At 40.3% G+C, this 27,228-nt stretch overlaps 6 protein-coding genes and 1 non-coding gene across 7 annotated transcripts in view; 5 read left to right on the top strand and 2 right to left on the bottom strand.

Annotated features, from left to right (window-relative positions):
• Positions 1 to 4,151, top strand: part of LOC100706266 (paxillin) — a 30,611-nt gene extending 26,460 nt beyond the window's left edge. The window contains exons 9-11 of the mRNA XM_003441407.5: positions 1,053 to 1,134; positions 1,239 to 1,387; positions 1,480 to 4,151. Of these exons, the coding sequence (XP_003441455.3) occupies positions 1,053 to 1,134; positions 1,239 to 1,387; positions 1,480 to 1,746 (498 nt within the window). The 3' untranslated portion in view covers positions 1,747 to 4,151. The remainder of the gene's footprint in view (positions 1 to 1,052; positions 1,135 to 1,238; positions 1,388 to 1,479) is intronic.
• A 938-nt stretch (positions 4,152 to 5,089) lies between these two features.
• Positions 5,090 to 7,024, bottom strand: LOC106097943 (uncharacterized). Its single transcript, XM_013269150.3, has 2 exons — positions 6,414 to 7,024; positions 5,090 to 6,268 (listed from the first exon to the last, which is right to left on the bottom strand). The coding sequence occupies exons 1-2, from the start codon at positions 6,885 to 6,887 to the stop codon at positions 6,113 to 6,115; spliced, it is 630 nt and encodes a 209-aa protein (XP_013124604.3). The 5' UTR covers positions 6,888 to 7,024; the 3' UTR covers positions 5,090 to 6,112.
• rplp0 (ribosomal protein, large, P0) lies at positions 7,024 to 9,556 on the top strand. Its single transcript, XM_003441555.4, has 8 exons — positions 7,024 to 7,163; positions 7,459 to 7,566; positions 7,659 to 7,834; positions 8,089 to 8,176; positions 8,531 to 8,677; positions 8,814 to 8,999; positions 9,077 to 9,217; positions 9,338 to 9,556. Exons 2-8 carry the CDS (start codon positions 7,513 to 7,515, stop codon positions 9,491 to 9,493), a joined length of 948 nt encoding a protein of 315 aa, XP_003441603.1. The 5' UTR covers positions 7,024 to 7,163; positions 7,459 to 7,512; the 3' UTR covers positions 9,494 to 9,556.
• On the top strand, positions 8,321 to 8,450 carry LOC112847019 (small nucleolar RNA SNORA63). Its single transcript, XR_003220292.1, has one exon. It is a non-coding gene; the product is annotated as a small nucleolar RNA SNORA63 (small nucleolar RNA).
• A 776-nt stretch (positions 9,557 to 10,332) lies between the features above and the next one.
• Positions 10,333 to 13,872, top strand: golga7 (golgin A7). Its single transcript, XM_005469270.2, has 6 exons — positions 10,333 to 10,439; positions 10,915 to 11,037; positions 11,122 to 11,274; positions 12,189 to 12,290; positions 12,861 to 12,922; positions 13,105 to 13,872. Exons 1-5 carry the CDS (start codon positions 10,431 to 10,433, stop codon positions 12,906 to 12,908), a joined length of 435 nt encoding a protein of 144 aa, XP_005469327.1. The 5' UTR covers positions 10,333 to 10,430; the 3' UTR covers positions 12,909 to 12,922; positions 13,105 to 13,872.
• r3hcc1 (R3H domain and coiled-coil containing 1) lies at positions 13,437 to 22,779 on the top strand. Its single transcript, XM_005469269.3, has 10 exons — positions 13,437 to 13,448; positions 14,038 to 14,216; positions 14,476 to 14,649; positions 16,673 to 16,810; positions 16,895 to 17,495; positions 18,684 to 18,859; positions 19,767 to 19,837; positions 19,929 to 20,024; positions 20,118 to 20,249; positions 21,817 to 22,779. The coding sequence occupies exons 1-9, from the start codon at positions 13,437 to 13,439 to the stop codon at positions 20,225 to 20,227; spliced, it is 1,557 nt and encodes a 518-aa protein (XP_005469326.2). The 3' UTR covers positions 20,228 to 20,249; positions 21,817 to 22,779.
• The window catches only part of loxl2a (lysyl oxidase-like 2a), a 25,730-nt gene continuing 19,051 nt past the window's right edge, over positions 20,550 to 27,228 (bottom strand). The window contains exons 9-14 of the mRNA XM_003441405.5: positions 25,742 to 25,907; positions 25,233 to 25,473; positions 24,947 to 25,062; positions 24,655 to 24,791; positions 24,117 to 24,228; positions 20,550 to 21,508 (exon numbers count right to left, since the gene is read on the bottom strand). Of these exons, the coding sequence (XP_003441453.1) occupies positions 21,438 to 21,508; positions 24,117 to 24,228; positions 24,655 to 24,791; positions 24,947 to 25,062; positions 25,233 to 25,473; positions 25,742 to 25,907 (843 nt within the window). The 3' untranslated portion in view covers positions 20,550 to 21,437. The remainder of the gene's footprint in view (positions 21,509 to 24,116; positions 24,229 to 24,654; positions 24,792 to 24,946; positions 25,063 to 25,232; positions 25,474 to 25,741; positions 25,908 to 27,228) is intronic.

Genomic DNA, 27,228 nt, shown 5'->3' with positions numbered 1-27,228 from the left:
TTTTTTTTCCCACCCATTATTCACACTTAAACACACATTATGCTCAGGGTACTGCAAGGGAAGCAGACAGTGAGCAGTGGACCAGTATGAGTCACTTCTAAGGCTTCCTGATTGATACTTATATAGTGTTTGACGTCTGCAATTCATCCAGCTTTGCTTGCTTCCTTCTCTGTTTTGAGAGTGGTTGAACTTAGTCTTCCTTTTTTTGTTTCATTATCAGTGAATTGTATCTTGTAGATATGCGAGACAACCACTGACACGAACACGTAGATAATGCTGTGAAAAATAAAATATATATATATATATGGAGAGAGAGAGAGAGAGAGATGTTATTGTCTGTTATGCATCTTTATTTTTAGCTGTTTTATTTGATCATGAGTTGCTCTTTTATTAATTTTAATTCACTTTGGTGATGCTCAGTTGCATACATAGTTTTGTGTCCTGCTGTAATATCCTTAATTATCATTGCATCTGCTTGTAGAGATGATAAATTGCATTTCTTAAGATTGCCTCATTGCGCCTCCTGGTGGCAAAGCAGAGAATCACTTCCTAGAAGTTTGTAACAGTGGTTTACAGCAAGTAACTGTCGCTCAGCTGAAACTATGCAATTGTGAACATGTTTAGATTTTTTGTTACGTGAACACTGTGGGTGTCCCTCTTAAATGGGTTAGACCAGTGAAACCCATGAAAAATGTGCAAATTATAGAAAAAGTTAGTTAATCGCTCAGACTGTCCTGTAATTATGAAATATAAAGTTTATAAATTTTTTGCTAATTGACCATAGACAGCAACTTTCCTATCATTTAATTTTTTTGTCTTTTTAATAATTACTTTGGAGTATGAATGCCAATCTTTATCAAAAGGATAATCTATAAAACCTATGAAAATACAGGTAAAAGTTAAAATCTATGCACTCCTTCACATTTTCTAAAGCCGTCCAGTGGGCCGCATACGAGTCTTCGCTGGGCTGATTCTGGCCCCTGGACCTTATGTTTGACACCCCTTCCTTAAGGAGGAATGTCTAACCATTTACTTTGTCTTTTCGTTGACAGAAAGTAGTGACTGCTTTGGACAAGACTTGGCATCCAGACCACTTCTTCTGCGCTCAGTGTGGAGCCTTTTTTGGACCAGAAGGTACCAGCACACAGTCTTTGGCATGTGTTGAATTAGAATGCTTTCATTATTATTATAATAAGAAGAGTGCAGTGTGAATCAGTAATTCTTTGCTTCTCTTCTAGGTTTCCATGAGAAGGATGGAAAGGCATACTGCAGAAAGGATTACTTTGACATGTTTGCCCCTAAATGTGGTGGATGTGCCCGTGCCATCCTTGAGAACTACATTTCTGCTCTTAACTCACTCTGGCACCCTGAATGCTTTGTCTGCAGGGTGAGTCACCGGGTGTATCTGCAGTGTGTTAGAATCAAGAGAAGCCTCTCCACAGAGCACTTTTGTCATTAAAAATATCTGCTGTCTTCCAGGAGTGCTTCACGCCATTCATAAATGGCAGCTTCTTTGACCACGACGGCCAACCGTACTGCGAGGCTCACTACCATGAGCGGCGTGGCTCGCTGTGCTCTGGCTGCCAGAAGCCCATCACCGGCCGCTGCATCACAGCCATGGGCAAGAAGTTCCACCCCGAGCACTTTGTGTGCGCCTTCTGCCTCAAGCAGCTTAATAAGGGCACCTTCAAAGAGCAAAATGACAAGCCCTACTGCCACCCCTGCTTTGTTAAGCTCTTCAGTTAGACTCTGTGCCTGTGTGCCATTGTGTGTGTACATGCGTCTACACGTTTAATGTCTAAATGCACATGTGGATGTATGTGCACTTGTATGTCTATGTGCATCTATGAGTCAGTGGTTTTTCAGACAGAAGGCGGTGAGAAATGTTTCCTGACTATTAACTCCTGATACTGGAGGGACTTTCCGGGTTGCCCAACCTCTTAGGTTTGGCCTTTTACACTTTTACTAAAGAGATTTTTAACAGAGCCCAAAGAGATTTTTATTTTGCTCCTGTGCTTGACAGGATAAGGGAAATTGTTTTTGTTTTTTTAAAATTTCCCCTTCTGTGTGTGTGTGTGTGTGTGTGTGTGTGTGTGTGTGTACATAAGTAAGCATATGAGAATCAAGATAAGAGCCCAGATTTGCAAATGATTTTCTGCCCCCGCTGCAGGGCAACATCCTGCATCATGTGGCGGTGAGTCTATGTTGGCAGATATGTAACAGCTGCTTGATTGCATGGACCACAGAGAGTTGACTTGCGTAGTTTTAATGTATGTGGAGAGTTGAATACACAGTGCTTGGCTAATGAGTGTTTAAAAAATATGTATTTTTCTAGATTTGGAAACTATTGAGGTGCCATTTAAAATAACTATGAAAACTCCCCATATGTACATATATATGTATATGGAGCGCATATGTAGACAGAGACACACACTGAACCATTTCTCCTTCACTTGTTTAATATACTTGTCCAGTCTCAGCACACGCCAACAGCAGATCTCTTGATGAGACCATCTTCAGGTGCATTTTCTAAGTTGGTCCTCCTGACATGAGTTCTTGTTTTTTCTACAGTTTTTCTATGGAAATGAACCCAGGTGTTTTCACAGTTTAAACATAGGTTACTCACATTTCTAGCCTGATTATTTCCCAATAAAAGTGAAATCAAACAGAATATTATCATATTGGATCCGTTTGCGGCGCTGGTGCAACCTCGGTGTGTGTGTTCTTTACGTAAACAACTTTCAGATGAAATCGAATGACTACAAAAATAAACATAGGTCAATGAGGACAGTATATGTAGTTTGGCTGACATCGTGAGAATTTTTATATATATTTTTAATTTATGAGAAAAAAATGCTAAAACAAAGCTGATTTCACTGCTGTTTACCTCCAGTTACCACACAATAAATGAAAGCAAATTTTATTCAGAATAAACAATGTCTCATTTACACATTTTCCACATTTTGCTGTTGCTACTAACGTACATTTATCACTGTTTTAAATCTTATTAATAAGGCCGAGGTAAAGATTTAAGGTGTTTGTCCTTTTCATTTCAATGCATGCTAACTTCTTATATGTGGAGTTTGATCAGCACCAGCTGCCAGTTGCTGTTACAATCAGAATCTAAATTTGTATACGTGTGAAACGCTCGACTCTGTGACACAACTGTGTTTTGTCACCGTTTTGATGGAAATTTATATATTTTTGAGCTACAGAGGCTCGGCCTGACATGCAAAGAGCTGGCTCTGTTGATATGTAGCCTGACAGTAGTCTACCCTGGTCTCATTCCTTCACACACATGCACGCGTATACCAGCTTGGATTCCAGTGTGTCAGTGTTTTCTTCAGTATTTTTTTTTTTTTATTATATGAATTGTGATCCTGCTGTCAGAGTGATATTGCTGCAAAGCTCACAGATGGAAGTTTGATGTGAGCGTTAGCTGGTCAGAAATCATGACATGAAACCAAGCCTTTAGCAAAATTCACTTAATGACTTTTAGCAGCTTTTTTTGAATTGTACCTTTTTTGCCACATAAAGATTGTGTTTTTTTTCTTTTTGACATTAATCTCTATAAATTTAAAACTATTAATACATGGTATCCATATCCAGATTGTTTTTACTTTGAGAAAATATCTCTTGTGCCAAATGTGTCAATGCAATAAGGTCTTATACACTGTGGAGTTCTCAGCCTTTTCCTGTGATTCGACTCCTTTTGGGCTGAACTCTGAGAGGGCTTCATCTGCTGTGGTGCATCTTAACCCCAAACTATACACTGTAACAGACAAGCCGAGGTGAAGCCTGCTGTACCGAGTCATTCAGCAGACACTGTGGTGTTCACCTGTAGCAGATTGAGAGTACTGGATGTAGCAGGGGCAATGTCGATTACGGGGTTGAGTCTTCAGTTAAAATGAATATGCCTCATAAAAGATAATTAATTCTGCTCATGTATATTTGTCTTCTTACAGGTATTGCCTTATGGTTTTTGCTTCTTTCAATGAATTCATGAGCGAAATTTAAGCTTTTCACTGTTAATGCGGTTAAATCGACTTTGCTTTTTAAATGGAGACCTTCATGTGATCTTTTCTCTTTGTGGGTGGGGCGTAAGCCTATGTGGGTCCTGATTCTTCTGCAAATAAAATATCAAATATTTATTTCTGGTCTCGTTTTGTCATTTTTACTGTGCAAAAGTCTTGAGTCACTCTCAATTTTATATTGTGCTTTCAAGGAGTCAGATTGGTATTATTTTTTTTTTTTTTAAGTAGTTTTGTCTAAAGTAGTAGCTCTGCAATATTTCCGAAGGTCTTTCAGTTTGTCTTTGGCCATTGGCTTTTTTCTTCCATTCATTCTCAGTCTACTCCTTGCCCTTGACTATTTTCAGAGGAATTATTTTTTTTTGTTTTTTTTTGTTTGCTAAGCCACTTAGCACCGACCTATGAATTCATGCATAAAAAGGCTCCTGGCTCAATAGATGAACTAATGTATCTTTAGGCACTTTGTTACAAGCAGCCTGTGGAAAAAAACACATTTGTTCCCATTTCTTTAGTCGTATCTATGAAAAATGCCAAATATGACATGTACCAGGTAAAAAATAACGTTTTCACACCAACAAGCATGCTCTTTGAAAAACTGAGGAAACTGGGCAAGGACAAAAGAAATGTCAGGCCTAAAGACTATCTACAGCAGATGAACAGTATCTGGAAGTTATGCTCTTAATAAACAGGATGAAATCCAGCAAAAATCTGACCCTTTAGGTGAGGTCCTGCTGGTCTCATCAGAAATGAAGGGAAATGGCAAGTAAATCATTTGGTGTTGGGACTCTTTTCAAAGCTGATGAATTATGAATGCAGAAAAGTACAGCTAGGTTTTGATCCATGCAGTACCATCTGGAAAGTGTCTGATTAGCAACAACTCCAATTTTCAGCATAACAGTGATCCAAAACAGTGTTAATGCAATAAAAGCATGCTTGGATAGTGTCCCATTTTGTTTTGTTTTTTTCGTTTTTGTTTTAAACAGTTAAAAGTACAAACCCGGGTTTTACCTTGTAAACTGAATTTTCGTGTTTCAATGAATTGTCATTTTCCTTGTAACTTTAAAAAAAGATGAGGGCAGGTTTAAAATTTTGCATAGTAATGTACATTGTTCAGAAACTCAGGACTGTATTAAAGTTGGACTGTAAATAGGGTGATGCAGAAGAAATTTTAGGCAACATTTTACAAGCTCACAGTGTGTACGTCTAACAGTGTTTATTTCACATTATCAAAGGGATCATTAGAGCTGGTAGGAAACATTTATGCTGGTTCTACCCTTTCAGCTTACAACCTTAAAACAGGTGCATGTCTGCTGAAATAATTAAAAAAAAAATCAAAAAAAAAATCTTTAAAAACATTTTAATTTATTCAAACCTTTACACGAGGTAATTCCCCTGAATAAGTTAAATAATCCAAGGTATGGCAAGGCATTTTGGATTCCTGAGATTAAATAAAACTACCTCAAAAAGTTCAGTAAACATCGATTATAAGCAAGTCTCCATGTTTCCACTCTACAAATAAAAAGTTACCAGCTCACCAGGTTAATACACTTGACAAACACAAGGACATGACAGTGCATCTCTCCGGTAAGGAAAGATTCTGATCTGAAGTCTGAACTCGGTGAGAGCTTGAAGCTTGCCAGTGAGCACAGACAGCTGTGGAGTGCTGTCCAGAATCTCCAAGTATCTAAGATCTTGCAGGTGACGAAGCTGAAAGAAATCTTGATCCGGCACACGTTCATGGCGGATTTTAAGACTTTTGAGCTTTGGAAACAGCCGTGGGATTTCAGCAGTGTGAGTTCCCAGATGTGAGGGCCAGGGGTCTATATGGAGGTGGAGGAGATTTGGCACCTGCACCGCTATGGCAGCCATGTCCTTTAAAGTGATTCCTGCAACACACAGCGTGAGACTGGTCACGGTGGCTGGAATGGAGGTGATGTACTTATTAACCGGGGGGCCCTTAACAATGATCAGGGTTGAGAGCTGAGGTAGGTCATGCAGCCATGTTTTGAGGCGACAAGGAGACAGTGACCACATTTCTGGAATGTCGTGATGTGAGTGCTTGAAGAAGACAGAGAGACTTTTCAGGCCAGGCAGGAACTGCAACCCGTGTGCCGGCAATGAAGGATCCATGCAGTCGATGAGCTCCAAACTGGACAAGGCCAGTGCACCAGCGTCCCCTGAGGGACCTGGACTCGGCTTAGGATCACTGTGACGATAGGTACACAATATATGCACACCTGACAAGGAGAGATGCTTCAGTTTAGGCAAGCACTCGAGTGTGGAGTGCAACATCCACATTGTTTCTCCAACGATGCCCACCTGATGACAGATCAGAGATTCGAGGTTTTTAAACTGGGATAGCACAGAAATGAATTTACTCACTGATGTGGTAGGGAACATAACGCCACACATGCTTAAGTAAGTCAGCTTCTCGGGAAGAAACAGTGGGAATCTGGAAATGTCTAACAAAAGATCAGAGCAACTGCTTCTTAAAACCAGACGTCTCATATTTGGGAAGTCCTTCAAGCAGCTGAAACACTCCTGGGAGCTTTGGTCCATTACCACCGTGGTGAGGATAGGAAGGAACAGAGCGAGCTGTTTCCAGTGTTTCACTTTGGTGCTCTTCATCACTGCGCTGGAGACTTGTCTATGACGAAGAGTGTCCCAGAACTTCCTGTTGTATGAGCCGTTTTTAAAATCCAAAACCACTGTCCAGTTTTTCCACAGAGATCGGTGATCGACAATTGTCTTGAAATACTTGCAGGTTGCCCGGACGTTTAACTTTTCTGTCGTTGACAGATACCCAAAGACATTATTCCAGACCTCAGGAGGCAGCTTCGAAGGCCTCTGTGCCATCACTTTGCTCTGCGGGCAGATGTCTAAGCGGGCTCGATAACACCGTCACACTTCTGCAGTCCCAGAAATCCTTCAAGTAGAGTGCCATAAACCACGCTTTCTGCATGAAAACTGCCACGGAAGTACTAATAGTGACTTTAAAGTGATTGACACAGAATCCGCCCAATAGTTATGAAGGTAACGCCCATAGCTGAGTTGTGATTGGTTAACTTTTTTAATACATATCCCTCTCGCGCCCGTCCTCTTCCTCTTTCTTTCACGCGACCCTACTGCACGGTAAGGGTTTTTTTTTTTTGCTTGTTAGTAAACCGAAATACTCGGTCTTTATAGGATTAGGCCAAATATTAGTTTTGTATTCGTGAGATAAACATTTAGACCACTTAACGGGATATATTTTGTATATTTTAAACATTCAAAAGGTGTCATTTAGCCAAGTGAGGCCTGTTAGAGCGTTAGGGTAGCTAAGTATTAGCCGGCTAACCTTAACTATCGGCCACATGTCAGGAGTGTAATGTACTGACCAATTTCGAAAGTATCGTTAATGTCCTTGTTTTTCGTTCTTTATTTGTAGATACATCCTTGTCTTTAAACCAGCTGTGTAGCGATCCTTGGAAGCACTGCAGAGATGCCCAGGGAAGACAGGGCCACGTGGAAGTCCAACTATTTTTTGAAAATCATCGTGAGTACCTTTTAACATAAATGCACTAGGTCTTTGTTTGTATTCCATGGACACCATAATGAAATTTGTGACGCACAGTGGTGTATTTACAGCAACTTTTGGATGACTATCCAAAATGCTTCATCGTGGGCGCAGACAATGTGGGCTCCAAGCAGATGCAGACCATCCGTCTGTCCCTGCGTGGGAAGGCTGTGGTGCTGATGGGTAAAAACACCATGATGCGCAAAGCCATCCGTGGCCATCTGGAGAACAATCCTGCACTGGAGAAGTGAGTTTACTGGCAACTTTTGTTTTATGATGCATTGAATTATCAGTTTCTGTGTAGCAGGTTAGTTACGGTGCAGCTTGTGTCGTGCTGTATTGTCGTTCCCCCTGCTAAAATTAACCTGTTTCCAGCTATCCCTGTCTGTCTACACCCCTCGGACAGCCAGGGACGCAAGGTCTCAGACATCCGATAACGGCTCACGTTGGTAGAAATGATAATCTGCTTGTGTAATTTAAGTTTATGCTGTGATTTCACAGGCTCCTGCCCCACATTAAAGGTAATGTGGGCTTTGTCTTCACGAAGGAGGATCTGACTGAAATCAGAGACCTGCTGCTGGCCAACAAGGTGAGAGCCCTAAAGGAGAAAATTGACACTTAGTTGGGACAAGCATAGTCTTTTAAAGTCAATGTTGTGCACCACTTTTTTTCCCCTTTAATAAAAAAGCGTATAGGTAATTTAACTAATAAAGTAATGTTAGATCTTGTCAAAGTGCAGGATAAGTTACAATGCAGCTTTTGCAGTACTGCATTGTCGTTCCCCCTGCAAACAGTAAATTGTTTCCTCGCTATACCTGTCTGCCTGCATCTTTTGGCTGCCAGGGACGTAAGGTTTCAGACACCATAACCTGAGAAGTTAAGATCTTAAAGATTTGGTTCTAACAGAGTGGTCTATTAAGGGGTACCCTCTCTTGTATCCCAGGTACCTGCAGCTGCCCGTGCTGGAGCCATCGCCCCTTGTGATGTGACAGTGCCGGCCCAGAATACTGGTCTTGGTCCTGAGAAGACCTCTTTCTTCCAGGCTCTGGGTATCACCACCAAAATCTCCAGGGGAACCATTGAAATCTTGGTGAGTTTGATATTTATACTGTTGAAGAAACTGTTTTACACACAGGCATTTCTCATACTGCTATTGTGTACTTTAAAAGGATAAGATTTGAAAATCTCTGCATCCACTAATCACTCTGTATGTCTTTGTCCACCAGAGCGATGTCGGTCTGATCAAGACTGGAGACAAGGTTGGTGCCAGCGAGGCCACACTGCTAAACATGCTGAACATCTCTCCGTTCTCCTATGGACTCATCATCCAGCAGGTTTATGACAATGGCAGTGTTTACAGCCCAGAGGTGCTTGACATCACTGAGGCTTCTCTGCATGCCAGGTTCCTGGAGGTGAGAATTGGCTGAAATAATTTGGCATGAGTTGTATCTGAATTTTCAGTTTCTAAAAAGTTGTTTTGCCCTCTTAGGGTGTGAGGAATATTGCTAGTGTGTGTCTGGAGATTGGCTACCCCACTTTGGCTTCTGTCCCCCACTCCGTCATCAATGGCTACAAGAGAGTCCTGGCTGTTGCTGTGGAGACAGACTACTCCTTCCCCCTGGCAGACAAAGTATGGTTTTTCACATTTTTCAGACAGCTCTTGTCATTCTTGGTGTTAACACATGATGCTTGGACTTGAAAGTGGAGTTTTGCGTTAACAGAGAAGTAATGACATCCTTCACCCTCACAGGTCAAAGCCTTCCTGGCTGACCCATCTGCATTTGCTGTCGCAGCACCTGCAGCAGCTGCTGAGACTGCCGCAGCTCCAGCTGCTGCTGCTAAGGAGGAGGCCAAGGAGGAGTCTGAGGAATCAGATGGCGACATGGGCTTCGGTTTGTTCGACTAATAAAATACAGCGAACAGAACCACATCTAATAAGAACATGATTCAATAAATAACGTAAGATCCATGTGCTGGTGTCGTCTCTTTTTGTTAGTACAACTAAAAGGCGATTGTAGTAGTCTTTATGGTTGAAATTGACACTTTGTAGTTGAAATAGAAAGATATAACAAGGGCAGTGGGTCCTTTTTATAAGAACATTTCAAAAGCAAATGGACTGTAGACATGTAGTCATCTGACAAGTTGAAGAATTGTAAAAGCTTGTACCTCCAGATTGAGCGCACTGCAAAAAGTAAGCACTAATTTGACCAACACAACCTGTCAAAGTTTTTATGTATCCATAACTGAGCTAGCTGAGGGGGTCATACAACCGGTCCCAAATATCTGAAGGCCTCCGGCACAACGTAGTCTTTCTACCGGAAGCTCATCTGACAACACTTCCTCTCTGGGCGTGTCATATTTCGGAATAAAATGTTTGTGTCGTTTCATGTTTACATTAGAATTGTGATTTGCATTGAGAAAATAGCAACCCGAACACACTTCTTGGTAAGAAACCCCTAATACTTAGTGTAAATATTGTGCGTTCACTTGCGTTTCGAGGTTAATACTAAATTACTGCCTTGTACATCCGTTTGACAGCATGTCATGTCTGCAATACGTCTTTGGAATGATTTACTTTTGCCGGTTCAGAAATTCTTGAAATTAAATCTACACCACTTTCTACAATTTAATAATAATAATAAAAAATAAATCTGAAATCCAGAGGGTAATGCAGTTGTCAAAGCAATAAATTGTTGTTAAAAAAAATTTACTGTCGTCACAACAATTTTCCAGTAAATACGCAAATCTGATTTTATTCTGAAAGCCTTGGTCCGGAAGTTGTATTGCTTTGGCGTGGCTGGAAAGAAATAGAAGCGCATCAGCTAGAGGGGCGAACCTCTGCTATGGCTGAGGTAAGCGTTTTTGATTTATTTGATCTAAAAATACTGTGTTAGATGAATCTTTAATCGGAGTTATACGTCTGGTGAGATTTGTTGCTTTGGGTAATGAATAAAGCTTAGATTGCCATACTTTCTAGCGACGGTTATTGGTCGTCAGCGCAAGCTAATATTTTTTTAAGCTAACATTAGCCCATAACCGAAGCGGGTGGTGGTGTGAAGTGTAGTTTCCAACATTATAAATATCGTTATTTATCATCATAGGGTTATAAAAAAATTTTTTTTAAAAAAGAAGCCAGCTGTTACGATGACTGTTTGCTTTTAGGTTAGGTTATGTAATGTAGTGTGTGTCTGGCTAACGCTGGATATTAGTACTGTTCGGGTAAACAGAGTTTAGGCGTTGTTAGCTTGCAACAGATGGCGTTTTTCTTGCTTTTCCAACCTTTCTGCTCATTAAAGCAAGACACGAGAGTAAATTCTTTTTTTGTAGACCCACAGCTTACAGGACCTCCAGCAACCAGCTGTGTCCTCCAAGGTGTTCATCCAAAGAGACTACAGCTCAGGCACCATATGCAAGTTCCAGACCAAGTTCCCCTCAGAGCTTGAGTCAAGGGTATGTACAGAGTTTACCTCCATGCCATGGCTGTTTCCTCACTGCCTTAAGTTTATGTTTTTAAAACTGCTCGTGTGGTTTCAGATCGATAAGCAGCAGTTTGAGGAGACCATTCAGACGCTAAACAACCTGTATGCAGAAGCAGAAAAACTCGGGGGGAAGTCCTACCTGGAGGGCTGTCTGGCTTGTCTAACGGCCTACACCATCTTCCTCTGCATGGAAACGCATTATGAAAAGGTAAAACAAAAAAAGAGTTCACGTCAGAGTCTTATGTTATAGGTCACTGTACCTCAAATCATTGTGGAACTTCTGCTGAACCATATCATATTTGGCTCAAAATTGTGTGGTTCAAGGCGTGACAATATGTATATAGTGATTGCTGTGAGATTTTACCTTCATATATCAAATAGAAATATTTGAAAAATGTTCTGTCCACCTTTCAATTTTTGAGGCATGAATATCTCAGAATATTATCTATTAAAATAATGAACCTAAATTTTCATTCGTCCCCCCCCCCCCCCCCCCTTTTTTTTTCTTAACCCCAAAATTGAACCAGTATGTGTAATTCATGACAGATGTACCAAAAATATCTTGGCTAATTGGCTTGGCTAAAAGAAAAAAAAAAAAAGAAAAAACAGTCCTATAAGGTTGCATATTTGAGCACACACTATTCTAGTCTATAGAAGGTACTGTGTGTGCTCATGCTGTTGTAATAATAACTCTGAAAATAATTTCATTAAATAAATGCATATTTTTCAATTTTGAAACCCACTGTTTTGGAGGAGTTTTATAATTTAGGTTGTGTTTAAAATGTATTAAAACTTCACAAATACAGATTTCATTTTTCTTGTGCATGAAAATAAATTTAGCAGCACAATTAAGAGGGGATTAATTGCTTGTCTCACGTGAATGGTTTTGCAAGGACAAGTTGTTGTGTCTACACGCACTGGGTAGTCCGATAAAAGACCCTGACCCTAAACGCCTCTAACCCAAACCTAACCCCGATAACTGCCTCTTAGTTTATTTTAAACTTAACCTGAATTAAATGGCTCCTCTAGGGCAACGTGCACGCTTACAGAGTGACGGTAAAAAAATAAAAATTAAAAAAAAAGGATGGAATGACTCTTCCATCTCCCTCTTTCTGTGCTCAGGTGTTAAAGAAGATTGCCAGATACATTAAGGACCAGAATGAGAAGATCTATGCTCCCAGGGGCTTGCTGCTGACTGACCCCATAGAGAGAGGCCTCCGAGTTGTATCCTTAATTCAGCTACATGCTTACTGGAGCTAAGTTATAAGTTATAACTGTTATAACAACAGTCATCACCTCCCACAAACCACCAACCCTTGGTCTATTTATACCTATATACTCAGCGTATTTGTCACTTTGTGAGCACCTCAGTTACACATTAAGTCAAATATAAGTGTTTATTGAGCTTTATTGATTTCATCGTATATCTCTCCAGTAGTTATCCATGCTTTTCTTCTATACACCAAGGTGGATTATCTTCAGTCACTCTACCATTTTTTTAAGATTCATGTGAGAATTGTTAGCTGGAGTCATGTGGCAGTGAATCTGGTTAAATTGTGTTGTATACTGAATGAACTGAAAAATGTAGGAAAAATAAATATAAGTAAAAGTAAAATCAGTGTAGACAACCTGTAGATTTTAATAAAAGTACTGATATTTGTTGCAGTTGTTTCAGTAACATTGCAAAAAGAAATCAGAGTATATTTTATGCATATTTTTGCCCCCCTCCTAAACACAGATTATTTTTGTTGATCACATAGCACTTTGTATTTGCCTTAACTTGTTCTCTTCAAGGTTGAAATTACCATCTTTGAAGACAGAAGTATTGGCTCTGGAAGATAAAAGAATCCATTCAGGTGCAGCTTTGTTAAAGATTTGACTTCGCTCCACTGTGTTGTTAATTTCTATTATGAAATCTTTATAATTCAACTGCAAAATATAAAATAAGCCAGGACAACACTAGAAATGTGATTTACTTTTATTTGTAACAGGGTTTTCTCTCTCTCTCTCCCTCTCTCTCTATTGCTCTACTCTGTAGGTTGAAGACTCCTTATCTGTCTGACAGCACATAATCAGACTCCCACTTCACCTAAATGTTGTATAGAATTTTGATCTGATCCTCTTTTTTTCCCCTGTTATTTATAAGTGCTTTACTTTCTGCCTAACCTTATGTTTATAAATGTCTTTTTATACTCATGACCTTAGTTGACAAAGACCAGTTTGTATGAATTGTGCCATTGTGTTAAATGCCATTTTTGATTATGGTAGTTTTGTGTGATTTGACTGTGTGTTTTTTAAAAGACGTAAAGTAAAAAAAACAACAACCAAAAAACGTGAGGCCACCATTTACTGCTCTAGAAACAGGTTGGGATGGAGTTGTTGGTATGGTTTTGAGGATTCTCCACACAGTGTGTTTAGCCACATTATGGTTGTTGGCATTGATGATGCACATGTTCTATCTGTGTATGAATGTCACCTTTTTTCTTGTGCTGGAGCAGATCATGTCTTTTTCACACATGTATATTGGGAGTTGTGAGCTGGAGTTGGGTGACTTCCAAGATGGAGCATGTTTACCTTTTAATAAGATCACTTCAATAGTAACATGTCCTTCTCCTTCACTAAAATCTTCCTGAATTGTGCTCATCAGCCCTACATGTTTGTCAAACTTCCTGCAATTTTGCAAAAAACATCCCCTTGTTCACAATCACCAAACAGTCCGTGATTGCTGTATATGGTGTTCGGACAACTGGTCTACTTTTCTTACAATTATTATGGTTTATCTGAATAAATAATCATTTCCTGAAAACTGTTGGGCTGCTCTCGATTAATTTCAGAGTACACATTTATTACACATTTAGTTTAGTTTTTAGTTTTTTTAGGGTTTTTTTGTTTCAAAAGAGAATGAGGTGTGAGATTTTGTGTTTGACACATTTCACTCACGATGAATATGAAAACTTTTATTTTGACGTAGTCAGAGCGGAAGTCTTGCTGCGTTGGTCTGACCCAAGTCGACGTTTGTTTCCGGAAGCCAAAGGATACTAGCTACCCTGCGACTTTTATTTGTAGGCGCTTTCGCTTGTTCGGGCTCCACTACAAGCATAAACTTTGGGAAACTACAACAAGTCAACACTGTACGCTTCAGCCTCAGCTGTAAGAGTAATCAATTTAATATTCACAGTTATTAACGATAGCTAGAAAGGCGGTTAACATTAGCACCACTCATGTATTAATGTTAAGCAAAGAAAGCTAGCTTTGGTTTAACTTTTAATTGCACATGTAAACACCGAAGATGCAGCTAGTTTTCCGCTGTTTGTTTGGCATTAGCAAACACTTAATATTGCCTTGTTTAAGTTATGTTGCTAGCTAGCAGTGGTGATCACTGTCACTTTTAATTTTGATTTTTAATTAGAGCGAGCGAGGAAGTTCACTTCACCCTGTTGTCAGCAGGACCCGGCTTTCTTTCTCCGTCCACCCTGGCCTTCCCCTGTTTCGATGGAGTATATCTCCCACAACAAGAAAACGACTTCTTGCATCATGTCCTGGATGAGCTGGAAACATACCAACAGAAAAACAGCCACAACAGGTAAAGTTAAGAAAGATGGAGCAACCCGAGCAGTTTGAAATGAAGTGATTACTTCCTTCTCGGTTATAGTGATTTATTAGTGAACCTGTTTACTAACCATACACAGGTTGATACTGTGTAAACAAATGGCACAGGTACTGAAGTTAAACACCGGTTTCCTACATTCTAAAGAAAACAAATGGGATAGAAACACAGTCATGCCTGATTATCACTGTGCCTTTTGTTTCATTATGGAGATAATAAACACAGGCATGGGAAATCAAAATATACGATCAGAAATAAAAAAAACCAAAAACAAAGTAGAAAATACTGGGTATCATATTCATATTTTCTACCACGGAAACCAGTGGTCTCGATTTGCTTGAACCTCCATTTTTTTAATACATTTTTTTAATTATCTTTCTTTACTCAGCTACATTACTGTAACCATTTTCACACATGCACTTGAGCCCAGACGCAAACACAAAGTGAGTTCAGAATAACCCGGGTATGTTTGTGGTACGTGAATCACTTATCCTAACACTGGCAGTCAGGATGTGATCACACGAAGATGGTTAGCAGCCTGCCAAGTTAATGCAGAGTTTTCCCTGTGTGTGCACATGAAGGGGGGGGGCACCATCTGACCAATCACATTTACTGATAACTGTACTGGCCACAGAAGGGCTGATTTTCCAAATCAAGAGTAAACTATTAAACATGTAGCGCTTTGGTCAGTGAGACTGGGAAAAAGTTACTGTATTAATAAGTTTGGCCTATTTGAAGCCAGAATAAGTGAGCAAAAATGCTGACTCTAAGTTAATAGACCTCAATATGAAAACTCTGTCATTAAAACATGGAAGAAGCTGATGCATTAGAATCAAGTAGTTTAATAATTCAAGTTTAAAATTCAGTTTTTAATTTTTCAGCTGCAGCCCCGGTGTTGTCTGCCGATCTGAGAATAAATGATAAATATAAAAACAAAATTAAAACGCAGCTTAGTCTATTTGGTTATTTGAAATAAGGTCAGCAAGTACTAATAGGTGCTCTGCTTTACAATCAGATATTAATGCTTATACAGAAATATAATTATTGTTATAAAACAATTATTCATAACGATAAAGTCAAGGAATAAATTTACATATGGGAATCTGTATTCAGTACTGTTGTTCATCAGGGAAACCCAAAGTCATTAGAAAAACTTTAGACCCTCCAAGTGTCTGTGCACAGAAATCCGAGGGATCTTCCTGGAATGGTGACACTATTTTCCAGAAAACTGATTCTTTCCAAAAGATGTCAGCGTCTGTATGTCCAAACTGTCAAGTAGTATTTCAATTTAGGGTCATGGGGTGAACTGGAGCTTTTTCCAGAGGTTTGGTGCACAGTTGATGTGTTGCCAGTCCATTACATGGGTCATGCATAGAGACAGACAGCTATTCAAACTTAAGGCCAATTTAGAATCATTCATTAACACAGCATGTATACTGTTAAGCTCTGGGTGAAAGCTTAAATACACCCATACAAACACAGGGAGAACATGCAGTGGGCATTTTTCCTGTCCTCTTGCCATGATAGCCCCCCAATCCTGGTGTTTCCAAACAATCTGAGTCAGTAGAATTTCCAAAACTCAATTTTAGGGCTCCTAAGATGCCAGAATAGTGTGGGAGCTCAGCATAAAATCAGTTTTAGCCGTTATTATGGGGTTGAACTTATTAAAAAAGGCACTGCAGGTATGAGAAAAATATCTTGTCATCATGAAAGCATTATTCTAAAGTCCCCAAACTATAATGAGCCTGTTAATGGCTCTAATAAAAACTGTTTAACCAAATATTGAATTGCAGAGTTCTTTCAGACTTTTATATTAACAGTTTACTTTGGAGTTTTCTGTGATTGTGTTTGAAATATATTTTTTGTGTGTTTGTTTATAACACATCTTTAATGTGTACTGTGATCTTTAAGCCTAATCGCTCCAAGAACTATGTGAATAAAAATGCTGCTGTGTTTACTTGATCAAATAATGTCTTCTGCCCTGTGTGTCCCTGTCCAGTGTGCTACTGTTTCCTCCCTTACCCAGCAGACTGCGATACCTGATTCACAAAACCATAGAAGACCTGCCAGAGCTCACCACCTTCTCAGTAGGGGAGAGCTGGTGCCGTAGGGTGGTGGTCTGCCCTTGTGAGCTCAGGTTTGTTTGCCAAACTTTGGTCTGTATGTCTTATGCATTTTTAAAAAGACGTTTATTAACTTTTAAAAAAAAATGTTTCTGTAGGAGTGAGGTAGAGGAAGACAGCGACTTGGAGAGCAACAGCAGCTTGTGTGAAGAGCCCCTAAGTATTAGGGAAGAGAGGGAACGCAATATCAAGCCTAAACCTTCAATCCCACCACGAAGCCGAGCACCTAAGAGGCCCGACAAGCCCCTCTACATGCCACGAGCCGCTCGAGAGAGGCTGTCATTACAAAATTCACAAGGCTCCACAGCTGGCTCTGAGTCATTGAGTTCAGCTTGTGTTGATAGAAGCTCTGTCAACAGTTTGTCTGACTCTTGTACTTGTCCTGAATCTACAGAAAACACAAAGCACTCATTATCTAAACAGGAATCATTCCCCAGTATAGCAGACAGAGTCCCTAAACCATCTGCAGACAGTTCAGCGATGTGTCCTCAGGAAGAAGAAAAGCTGGTGCTCAGGCTGGATGAAGATGAAGCTCTAGTCTTGAAACAGACTCAGTCCCAGTTTGCTGAACTGACTGTGAAGGAGGATGAGAAGGAGGATGAGAAGGAGGATGAGAAGGAGAAGGACGAGACTGCAAGTGTGCCACGCTGTCTCCAGACAGAAGACACAAGCACAGACAAAGATGGTGTAACTGCAGAGGTCAGTTCTCACAGACTTAATTTCATGGTGTGAATATATGAATAGAATAGAATAGAATAGAATAGCCTTTATTGTCATTGTACAGGGTACAACGAAATTGGAGTGCCACTCCCTTGGTGCAAAATGCAATAATAAATATAAATGTAAAATATAAAAGGTACAATAAAACAAACGTAAGTACTCAACAAAAGTAAGTATGATATTTACAGGATAGCAGCATTAATATAATGACAGTATTGCAGTATGAATAGCAGCATAATATAATGACAGTGACAGTATGGTATGGCTAAGCAGGTTCAATTGTTTTTGTGCTTATTTACAACGGTGATAGCTCTGGGAAAGAAGCTATCCCTGAATCTGTTTGTCCTGGTTTTATGTGACCTGTATCGTCGGCCTGACGGTAATAGTTCAAACAGTTGATTGCTGGGGTGAGAATGGTCCTTGATGATATTGCCAGCTCTGCTGAGGTACCGAGAGTTTGCAATGACCTCCAGGCTGGGCAGAGAGCAGCCAGTGATCTTCTGGGCTGTGTTGATGACCCTCTGCAGTACTTTCCTGTCTGCAGCTGAGCACCCTGTATACCATGTTGTTATGCCGTACGTTAGGATGCTCTCTATGGTGGCTCTGTAGAATGTCACCAGCAGCCTCTCCTCCAGGTTGTTCCTCCTGAGCACTCTCAGAAAGTGGAGACGCTGCTGGGCCTTTTTTACCACCGCAGTGGTATTTGCAGTCCAGGAGAGATCATCAGAGATCTGCACGCCCAGAAACCTCATGGAGTGTACCCTCTCCACACGGTTCCCGTGAATGTAAAGTGGGGCCGGGTCTGCTCTGCCCTTCCTGAAGTCCAAGATGAGTTCTTTAGTTTTCGTGGTGTTCGGTTGGAGGTTGTTAACTGAACACCACTCAGCCAGTCTGTTGACCTCATCTCTGTAGTCTGACTCATCCCCCCTTGAGATGAGTCCAACCACAGTGGTGTCGTCCACAAACTTTATGATGGTGTTTGAGAGATGGGTAAGGGAGCAGTCGGATGTGTAGAGTGTAAACAGGAGGGGACTCAGAACACATCCTTGTGGATGCATACAGTCTTTTAGTGTTACTGTACTGTACTTGCTGCCTTTTGGATTAATCCGTGCATTTCAGAAACTTAAATGTAATGGTAACATTACATATATGTGTTTCTTATTTTAGATCAAGGCACATCTAAAAGAAGGAGTCTCTGTTGCCATTGAGCACGTCCACAATGACTACTCTATGTATGAGAATGTTTCCATCGACTCAGACGACTTTCGCCACGTGATTGAGATCTATGACTTCCCGGTTATGTTCAAGACCGACGACCTTCTTGATGCTTTCTCAGAGTACAGGTGAGAGATGACACACCTGTTCACTGCTCTGTCCCTTTGTTTCCAGTCATATTTTATTTTACAATGTGGGCCACGTACCAGTGAAAGTTCTCTTTGCGATAGTGTAAAGAAGTTTAATGACACATTTAATCTCTCAGATATTTTAATATAAAAAAAAAGAATTACAATCTCAACAACACATCTCAGTTTTTCTGCATGATAAAGAAATGCTGCTTTGGGCAAAAACTGTAAGAAATAAATATGTATGAATGTTAGAGAAAAAGTTCTGTTAGCTGTGCAGACGGCCTTTTAATTAAAATGAAATGAAATTAAAATGATCATTTTTGTTACAGAATGTCCTCTTTTTAAAAAAAAAAAAAAAAAAAATTTTGAACCCACTATAAAGCCCATAAATTTCCACAGTTGATAGTGGAAAAAAACTGGAAGTTTCTGTTATTTAATGGTTTGTCTATTACGTATTTACTTTGGTGTAGTATGAATGGTCATGGATGAGGTCTTTATCAGTGGGCAAAGCTATAAAACATGTGAAAACACGTCCTTCTTCCCATTTTTCAAAGCTGTCCAAGATTGCTAGGCCAGATTGGAGTCTTTGGCAGGCTGATCCTGGCCCCCAGACCTTATGTTTGACACCCTTTGTCTAAAGTGTTCTGCTGTGAAACTATATGTAATTCATTGTACACAACAAACGCTTTCAACTGTCACCTTTAATATCAAACGTACATGAATTTATATATTCTAAAAATGTCACTAAAAACTGAACCTTAATATGGTACAATTACACAGGTATATATTACTTTAGCTGTCTCAGTTTTCGTTGAAACCGTCTGATGTAAATCCAGAAAATATCTCACCCTCAACCGACTGATGTGGCCACAAAATTGCTTAAAGTGCTCTCTGTCTGCCTCAGTGATGGTGGAATGAAGATCAAGTGGGTGGACAACACACACGCTTTAGGGATTTTTTCCAGCGAGTCAGCAGGTGAGCGCTTTCACTGCACGATGAATGAGATGTTGGGTTTGAGGTTTAAAGCTTATGATGTGAATAAAAAAAGAAATGTGTCTTCTTACAGCACTCCATGCTCTCTCTATCTGCCACCCACTGCTGAAGGCTCGAGCACTGGCTGATGGGAGTAAAAAAGCTCAAGGCAAGGCTATCAGACGAGCAGGTGGGAGATTCATAGCAGCGATAATATGCTTGGCTGAAAAATCATCAATGGCGTTTTTTTTTTAAATGTGGTTGTTTATGTGCCTCCTTCCAGAGTTCATCCAGCCAGTGAAGGAACGTCCGAGGACAGACTGTGCTGTTGCTAGGCGGATGGTAACCAGAGCCTTGGGCATTCAGGGGCGAGGCAGAGTGCAGCGATATTGAGGAGTGCCAACATGCACTACAGGTGAACGCGCTAATAACAGCGACAGGTTAAGTTTTAGGTTCCCGCAGCTCACATGTTGGAAATATTTTTATGACACAGAAGCACTTGTTGCTTGTCAAGCATTTCATTTTATTTAAAACATAGTGCTTTCCCACATTCATCCATGCATACAAAATAAAAACAGACAGCAACTAACAAGTATCCTCGTAACATGAAGCACACTTGAATTGCCACATTTAGAATAAAAAAATGTACAAAACCACGAAGAGGCATTTTCACATACATGTGTGGTTGTTACAGCACTTCCACAATGTAATCAAATTCCCTGATGGTAATAATTTAACACAACTCAGACACCGATAAAGAAAGGGAGAGGATGTGCAGAACAAGAAGATGAAAATGTGTGTGCGGTGTGAATAAATTAAAAATATTTTCAGAAATGTATGTGTCAAGTATGTGAAAGGCAAAATCCTGGGAGAAGTAAGCTCTTTGCAAGATGTTGGTACATTAAGTTCTCGGAAGCTCGAATAGAAATTTTACAATTAATCCTGGTTTCAGTTTGTTATAATGAATCCCTCTGAGAGCAGGAGTTACTTATCAGACATGCTGTATCCACAGATTGTATCTCTGCTCTGCAGAGATAATCATAGTCATGTAATGTATTATTATTAAAACTGCTCACAGTTTTGAGTCAGTAATTCCTTTAACTATTTACTGTTGAGGCAAATGTCTCTTGGTTCAGCTGCGAGACAACAGTACAGGCTGTAGCACCAGATTAAGCACAACACTATTTTCACCCGTTCAAACAGAGCTCAGTCCAAGAGTCGTGGTCTCTCATGTCGTGATTTTTCTTTGGTTTAAAATGTTCTCCCAAACACTGGAAACTTTTACGCAGGCGGCCCTCGTTGGCATGGGTTATTTAACGAGTTACCTGGCTACAATCCTCATGGCATCTCTCCTGGTAAATAAACATCAGATCAAATCTACACTGTACTAACACTTTTTGAACATCTGAATACGGTTAATGGTTTAGTAAGCAAGCATTTCATTTTCCCATTGAGTCATTGTTTATTGTACCAGATGAGCCCGGAGCTCAACAATAATCCAGCACTGCTCCAAGGAGGCGCATCCGCCCAGGCCCCCCTCTAGTGGTTGTCAAATATTAGTCTGCACCCCCCATCCACCAATGCTGACCTGTCCTTCTCAGGTCTACCTGTGAGAAAGCTGGTTGGTCAGCAAGCCAGGAAACGTTTCCTCCGTTTCTGAACTCAGTGTGCCACCTGTTAAGTCAGACAGGAAGAGGACAGTGAAGAGATTAGCAACAAAAGCCAGATGTTCTAGTTAAAGATCTCCTTATTAAACCGTTTATAAAGCTCCCGGGTAAACAGATGTTAATTAAAGACAGTAACAATTGCTTTAAAATGGATAAAAGTGCACCATTTGTTCATGAACGGAGATGCAATGCGATGATAAAGTGATAGCACAGTTATTAAAAAAATCCAGTTTGTGATTTTTTATTTTTTTTTACTCTAAATTAGTAAAACTTTTGTCTAAAGGCAGACTTTGTCCTTTTGTTTTCTACAAAAAGGTCCAGCAGAGGTCTGCCCTCCTTTCACGGTCCCTCTGAAGAGACTCAAAAGTGGCCATGTTTGAATCAGTGACCATGAAGAGTGATGACTGCTCACCTTCACTGATCAGCACAGCAGGCTGGCACAGTTAAGAAGAGGCCTGAGAGTTTAATGCCCTTGCTGCCATCATCATCATCCATCCTGAATGATCTTTGAGCAGGAGCTGCTGTGCTGTATTTGAAGCTGACCTCTGACCTTTGTACATTACTGCAGTGGTGCCTCTTGTTCACTGTTAGCCTGACTAATAATGAAATTATCATAGTGATTTCAGATGGGAGGCTTATTTTGATTTTATTGCATGCTGACTCAAAACTAAAATTTCTTTCAAGGGTGATTTCCTGGCAGGATTTTTTAGTTTCAGATTAATTGGAAGGATCCATGGATGGATAGATGTGTTTTTTTCTTCCCCGTTCTCGTCTTGCCCTGCTGATGCAGGTGATGAATTGGTTGTGTAATTCTACAGAAGTATTCATTCCTTTTTAACTTCATTTGACGTATCTCAGGATTTGGTCAGAGAAGTACATTGTGTATAGATAAGAGTAATGCAGATCTGCTAACAAACAGATTTCATAAATAAGATAAAACACTATTTTTTTTTTGTTAATTGTAAGTTTCCGTTTCTGTTTTAAAAAACTTTTTTTTTTTTACAGTTGTAAAATAATAGGTTGTTACCTGTGTAATTAACACACAAATACTTAAAGTATAAAGTTCTTCACATTGCAGGAAGCTTTGGGAGGGAGCTTAGAAACGTTCAGTGTTACCTGTTCCTCTAATGTTATGTCGGCTTGTTTTAATGTAATTTTTGTCACTGATGTCTCATCAAACATCTTCTGTTTGTAAAATATCAAAATGTCATTGAGAAACTGTAAAAGTTTATATTTAGTAAAGGTTCTACATAAAAAGGGGGCTTCCTCTGAAATCATCCTCTGTGCCTGTGAGTGAATTAAATCTAAATCTATTGAGTCGTTTCGGTGCTAAAGACGATTCTGCACAATTCTGAGAAAACAGGAAAACTATAAGTTTTAATGTCATATTTTATATGACAAAAGTTTTTATTATGTAGACCTGTCCTGCATGATCCCAAAGTTAAAACTGCTCACTATGACTGCTGTGAACTGGGCACTTAAACATCACACAGATACAGTAGAACAGTTATTTTTATAAATGGTCAAAGAAGGTTAGGAGAAGGGGAGTTAGCATTTAACGCTCAGACTCAGGTGCAGACTCTTTACGGCTGAAAACCTCAGTATTAAACTGAGTTTGTTTAAATGTAGACCTTTCTAAGGTACAGTCCCAAGCACCACTCAGTTTTTGTTTTTTTTTTACTGAAGAATATTTTGTCCTTAATAGGGATGGGTAATGGCACCGGTTCTGACATAAACGGTAGTAACCAGACCGAAAAGCAGCGCAGATTTTGGTGCTTTATTTTTCCTGAGATGTCATACACTTTGGATTCTAGCCAATCATTTTACCTTTCCAAAAACAGTAGGCGGGCCCAGGTACGTACGTTCTTTTAGAGCAGAGCTACAGATTAAAAATGCCCAAGGCGAAGCGGTCAAAGTCTGGCTGTACTTCACAGCAAAAGATGCAAACTCAGCAGCCTGCAACAAGTGCTTTAAGCTGATACTGTGCAAAGGAGGTAACACCTCGAATCTGATTAAAAACTGGCGACGCATAGCGTTTTTTTAAGCCGAGAAATGCACCGTATTTGATAGCTTGCTGCAAGACCTCACACCGAGCACATCTACTGTGGGTGTGGTGCCTGTTATCGGACCCGGAGTTAGCAACATCCCCCAAGAACCCGAAGAGTAGTCCTGGTCCCTAGCCCTGTCAGCGTAGCAGAAATGATGACGGATGATGATGGCGGCAGCAGCCGTTCTTTTCTGATGTTCTGATGTCTTTTCTAATATTGTTCGTGTGTAATTTACGTTGAGTAGGCTAACCACGTTATTAAATTAATGCATGTAAGGTGAACTAGCAAACACCGTCGTAGTTACATGTGGCTGTCTTCTTGTTTGATGGCAGATACTCCCTTCACCCTGGCCAAAAAGGCTAAAATGACCAAAGAAAAAGTGGAAAACAGCTAAACATGAGAGGTTTTTGGACAAAGTTTGTGTTCTCCATTCTTTAAGCACCGGTTCGAGCACCGTTTAAGCACCGGCACCGTTTCAAAAGTACCGGTTTGGCACCAGTATCGGATAAAACCTAAACGATACCCATCCCTAGTCCTTAATGCAGAGGGTAAAAAGATCCTTTTTACCTGTATGACAGTTATATGTCCATATCCGATGGCCATCGTATCGGGAGCGGCACTTCATAATGTTGTTAGTGTAATCTGATTCCGCGACCTCATAGTTTGGGTTAATTACAACCTGGAAGAAGGAAAAACAATGGTTGTTAAAGCATTTCTCTTGGCACATTTCAAGTCTTTAATTAGTTTTTATGAGAACCAAATAACACAAGTGTGAAGACCAACAATAGAATAAGATGATAATAGAATGACTGATCATGCACAAAAGAGACTGAAAGAGTTCATCCTTCATCTAAGATACTATAAATCTATGCTGTACTAAATTTGTTCTAATATAAAAGTGACTTTAACCAACTCCTGCTCATTTGGTTTAGAACCGCAATCAGAGGCTCCTTGGGCTTACAGCCAGAAACAGGCAGATGCAGAGCTGTGGAAACTGTTCGTGTCTGTTTGATCTAGCAGACTCTGCTGGCTGGAGATGAGACATCTTTCCAGCAGCAGATGTGCCGTGTGGACTACAACCAGACAACCACAGCAGACGTTTTACCTGCAAGATGTAGTCGCCGGGCTTCACATCTGTGATGTCGATCCACTGACAGTCAATGTCATGCCTGTAGGTATCCCAGCAGCCAACAGTGATGCCCTGTGCACCGAAATTTGCACACTCGTACCTCTTTTGAATTCCTGGATTAGGAAAAGGTTACAGATTCTGTGAAGAGGTCACTCAGATACAGCCCAGTAAGCTCATTCATTTCATTAATTAAACAACGTACAATAGATTACTATTATTATTATATTTGAATGTATATTCTTCTAATATAATGAGTGTCCGTATTTACCCTCATCACAATAGGTGTCTTCAAGACAGAAGCTGGCCTTGTGGCCCTCTGCCACTTTAGTGCCGTTCAGACTCATCAAGTCATAGTGGGTGAAAACTTCCATACTGTGGTAATGCCTGGATTATAAAAAGAAAAAACCCCCATAATTTTACACTAATATAACTATTGGTAACATTTACACTTTTCTCTAGTGGCTTTCCTGTCAGATACGTTTGGCTTCCTCTGAATTTTGACAGGAAAAACCAAAAAGTTTGCCGTTTTCACATATCTGTTCCAGATGCGTCACCTGTGACAGTCGTGCCAGACCCACGACTGAGGTGATGCCCGAGGTCTGAAGTCTGACTGGCCATTGTTGTGGATCTGGGAGGAGAAGCGAAGAAGGCGGCGGTAGGAGCTAGGGTCAGCTTTGTCAGCACTGCCGGACAGACAACGCTCTTCATGGGCACACTGCAGAGCATACATGGGTCTGTCCTCCAGATATGTGGTCTGCTCCACAACCTGAGCATTCAGGACCAAGTCAGGGGCCGCTGCAAGCAACAAGGAATCGTGCTGATTTAGAACATGAGGGTGCACAGAAACTTACACTGAAACTTTTATAACATTTATATTGAACAGCTACAAAACTACAAGTGTTTCATTCTTTTTAAGTGACCCAGTCACAACCCTCAGTCAGCATATACTATACCAATGTCCTCAAACTATTTTTCCATTTCCACAATAAATACTTTAGAAACATAGCTCCGAACCCATGTAAGGTTCTAAATGTATATGTTATAGTTTTCTGCATTTTCTTACTCATTGTACAAGAGACCCCAGCAGCAAAGCGTCCACCTCCTTTGGGACAGGCAACATGTTTCCCGTGATGCAGGCACTGCTCCAGAGTCAGCTCAGTTCCTGAACACCTCACCCCGCTCATCACCACAGGATCAGCTGATGAGTCTCCTTGCCAGTACCATGTTTCCTGTTATAAGAGAAGCACAGGAAACAGATTATATACTACACAAAATCAAGACTTTGATGCAAAGCTTGAGACCCCTGTGTTACTGTTAAAAAGTTCAAAAACAGAGCTTGGCTATAACAAAACTCACCAGCAACATATCTAACTACAGTCCTGTATGTTTGTTTAATCTGCACAAAACCTACTGCTGCTAAGCTATGTATATACAATGGCTCACTTCTTTCTGTTAGCAGCAATCAAACAGATACAGATCAGCCTCCTCAACGTCTTGTGGAAACCATGATCTGTATGGGTTTTCAACAGCAACATAATCTTATTTGTCCTCCTGTATTTAATTTTCAGACTTGCCATACCAGGTGTCCCACAAGCCAAATGTAGTCTAATCAAAGTATCTAGCACCCACACAGGGAGAGGTGCTCTCTTGTCCTCTCACGCCTGACTCAGCCTTATTACAACATTTTGCAGACCACAGGGAAAACCTTCTGTTAGGAAAACTCATACTTTCCATCATCTACCCAGGAAGTGGAGGAGTCATGAGAAGTAAATTAAGCTGAGGGATATGGATGTGGGAGTATTTGCTGGTGGGCTGAGAAGAAGGACAGACATAAAGCTGTATAGCTGTAAGCTCAGTGTCATTCTTTCCATCTGGTGGTGGGGTTTGCCTGGAGAAGCATTTAAAAGTCAGACAGGAAAGAGGCTCTAGAGGGCCAGAGGTCCTGCTCTGTGATAGCAAAGATTTAGACATCTATTACTCTTAACACGATAACCCTTACGTAATGATAACTTACAGCGTTGGGTAATAAAGGGGGCATGTTATTATAATGCCTGGACAGGACTAGATGACTTGGCATAGATGGGCACACTTTAGTCAGATAGCCCCCCTGCTGCTATAAATGCACCTCCCCATGATTCACACACATACTTTCCAGAAGATTTGAAACCACAAATCCAAAGTGCCTTTAAACAGAAAAATATATTTAAAAAAAAACCCAAGGGCGGTCTGAACACATCTCTCACCTCATAACGTAAGGGGAGTCTGGGGTCTTCTTTAAAAATCAAGAAGGAAACGCAAGCAGGACAAGACTAACGCTAGGAAGTAATGCCAGGGGGTTTACTGGTGGAGCGTCCACTAAACTTCAAACAAAATAAATCAAGCTCCTTCTCACCACTTCCCTGCCCTTCTGTGCTGACTGTGTGCGTTTGATGTTTGTAAGGAAGTGATGTCTTTCTTTTGCCCTCAGGGATCAATAAAGCTCAAGCTTATTAAAGTGAGAGTTAATGGTATTCACTGACTTTGAGCATGCTGAAAGTCTGTGCTGCAAAG

This window comes from Oreochromis niloticus, linkage group LG5, assembly GCF_001858045.2.
Source record: "Oreochromis niloticus isolate F11D_XX linkage group LG5, O_niloticus_UMD_NMBU, whole genome shotgun sequence".
Taxonomy (NCBI): Eukaryota; Metazoa; Chordata; class Actinopteri; order Cichliformes; family Cichlidae; genus Oreochromis; species Oreochromis niloticus.
The sequence above is the reverse complement of the archived record's forward strand: the minus strand, read 5'-3'. Positions and strand labels throughout refer to the sequence as shown.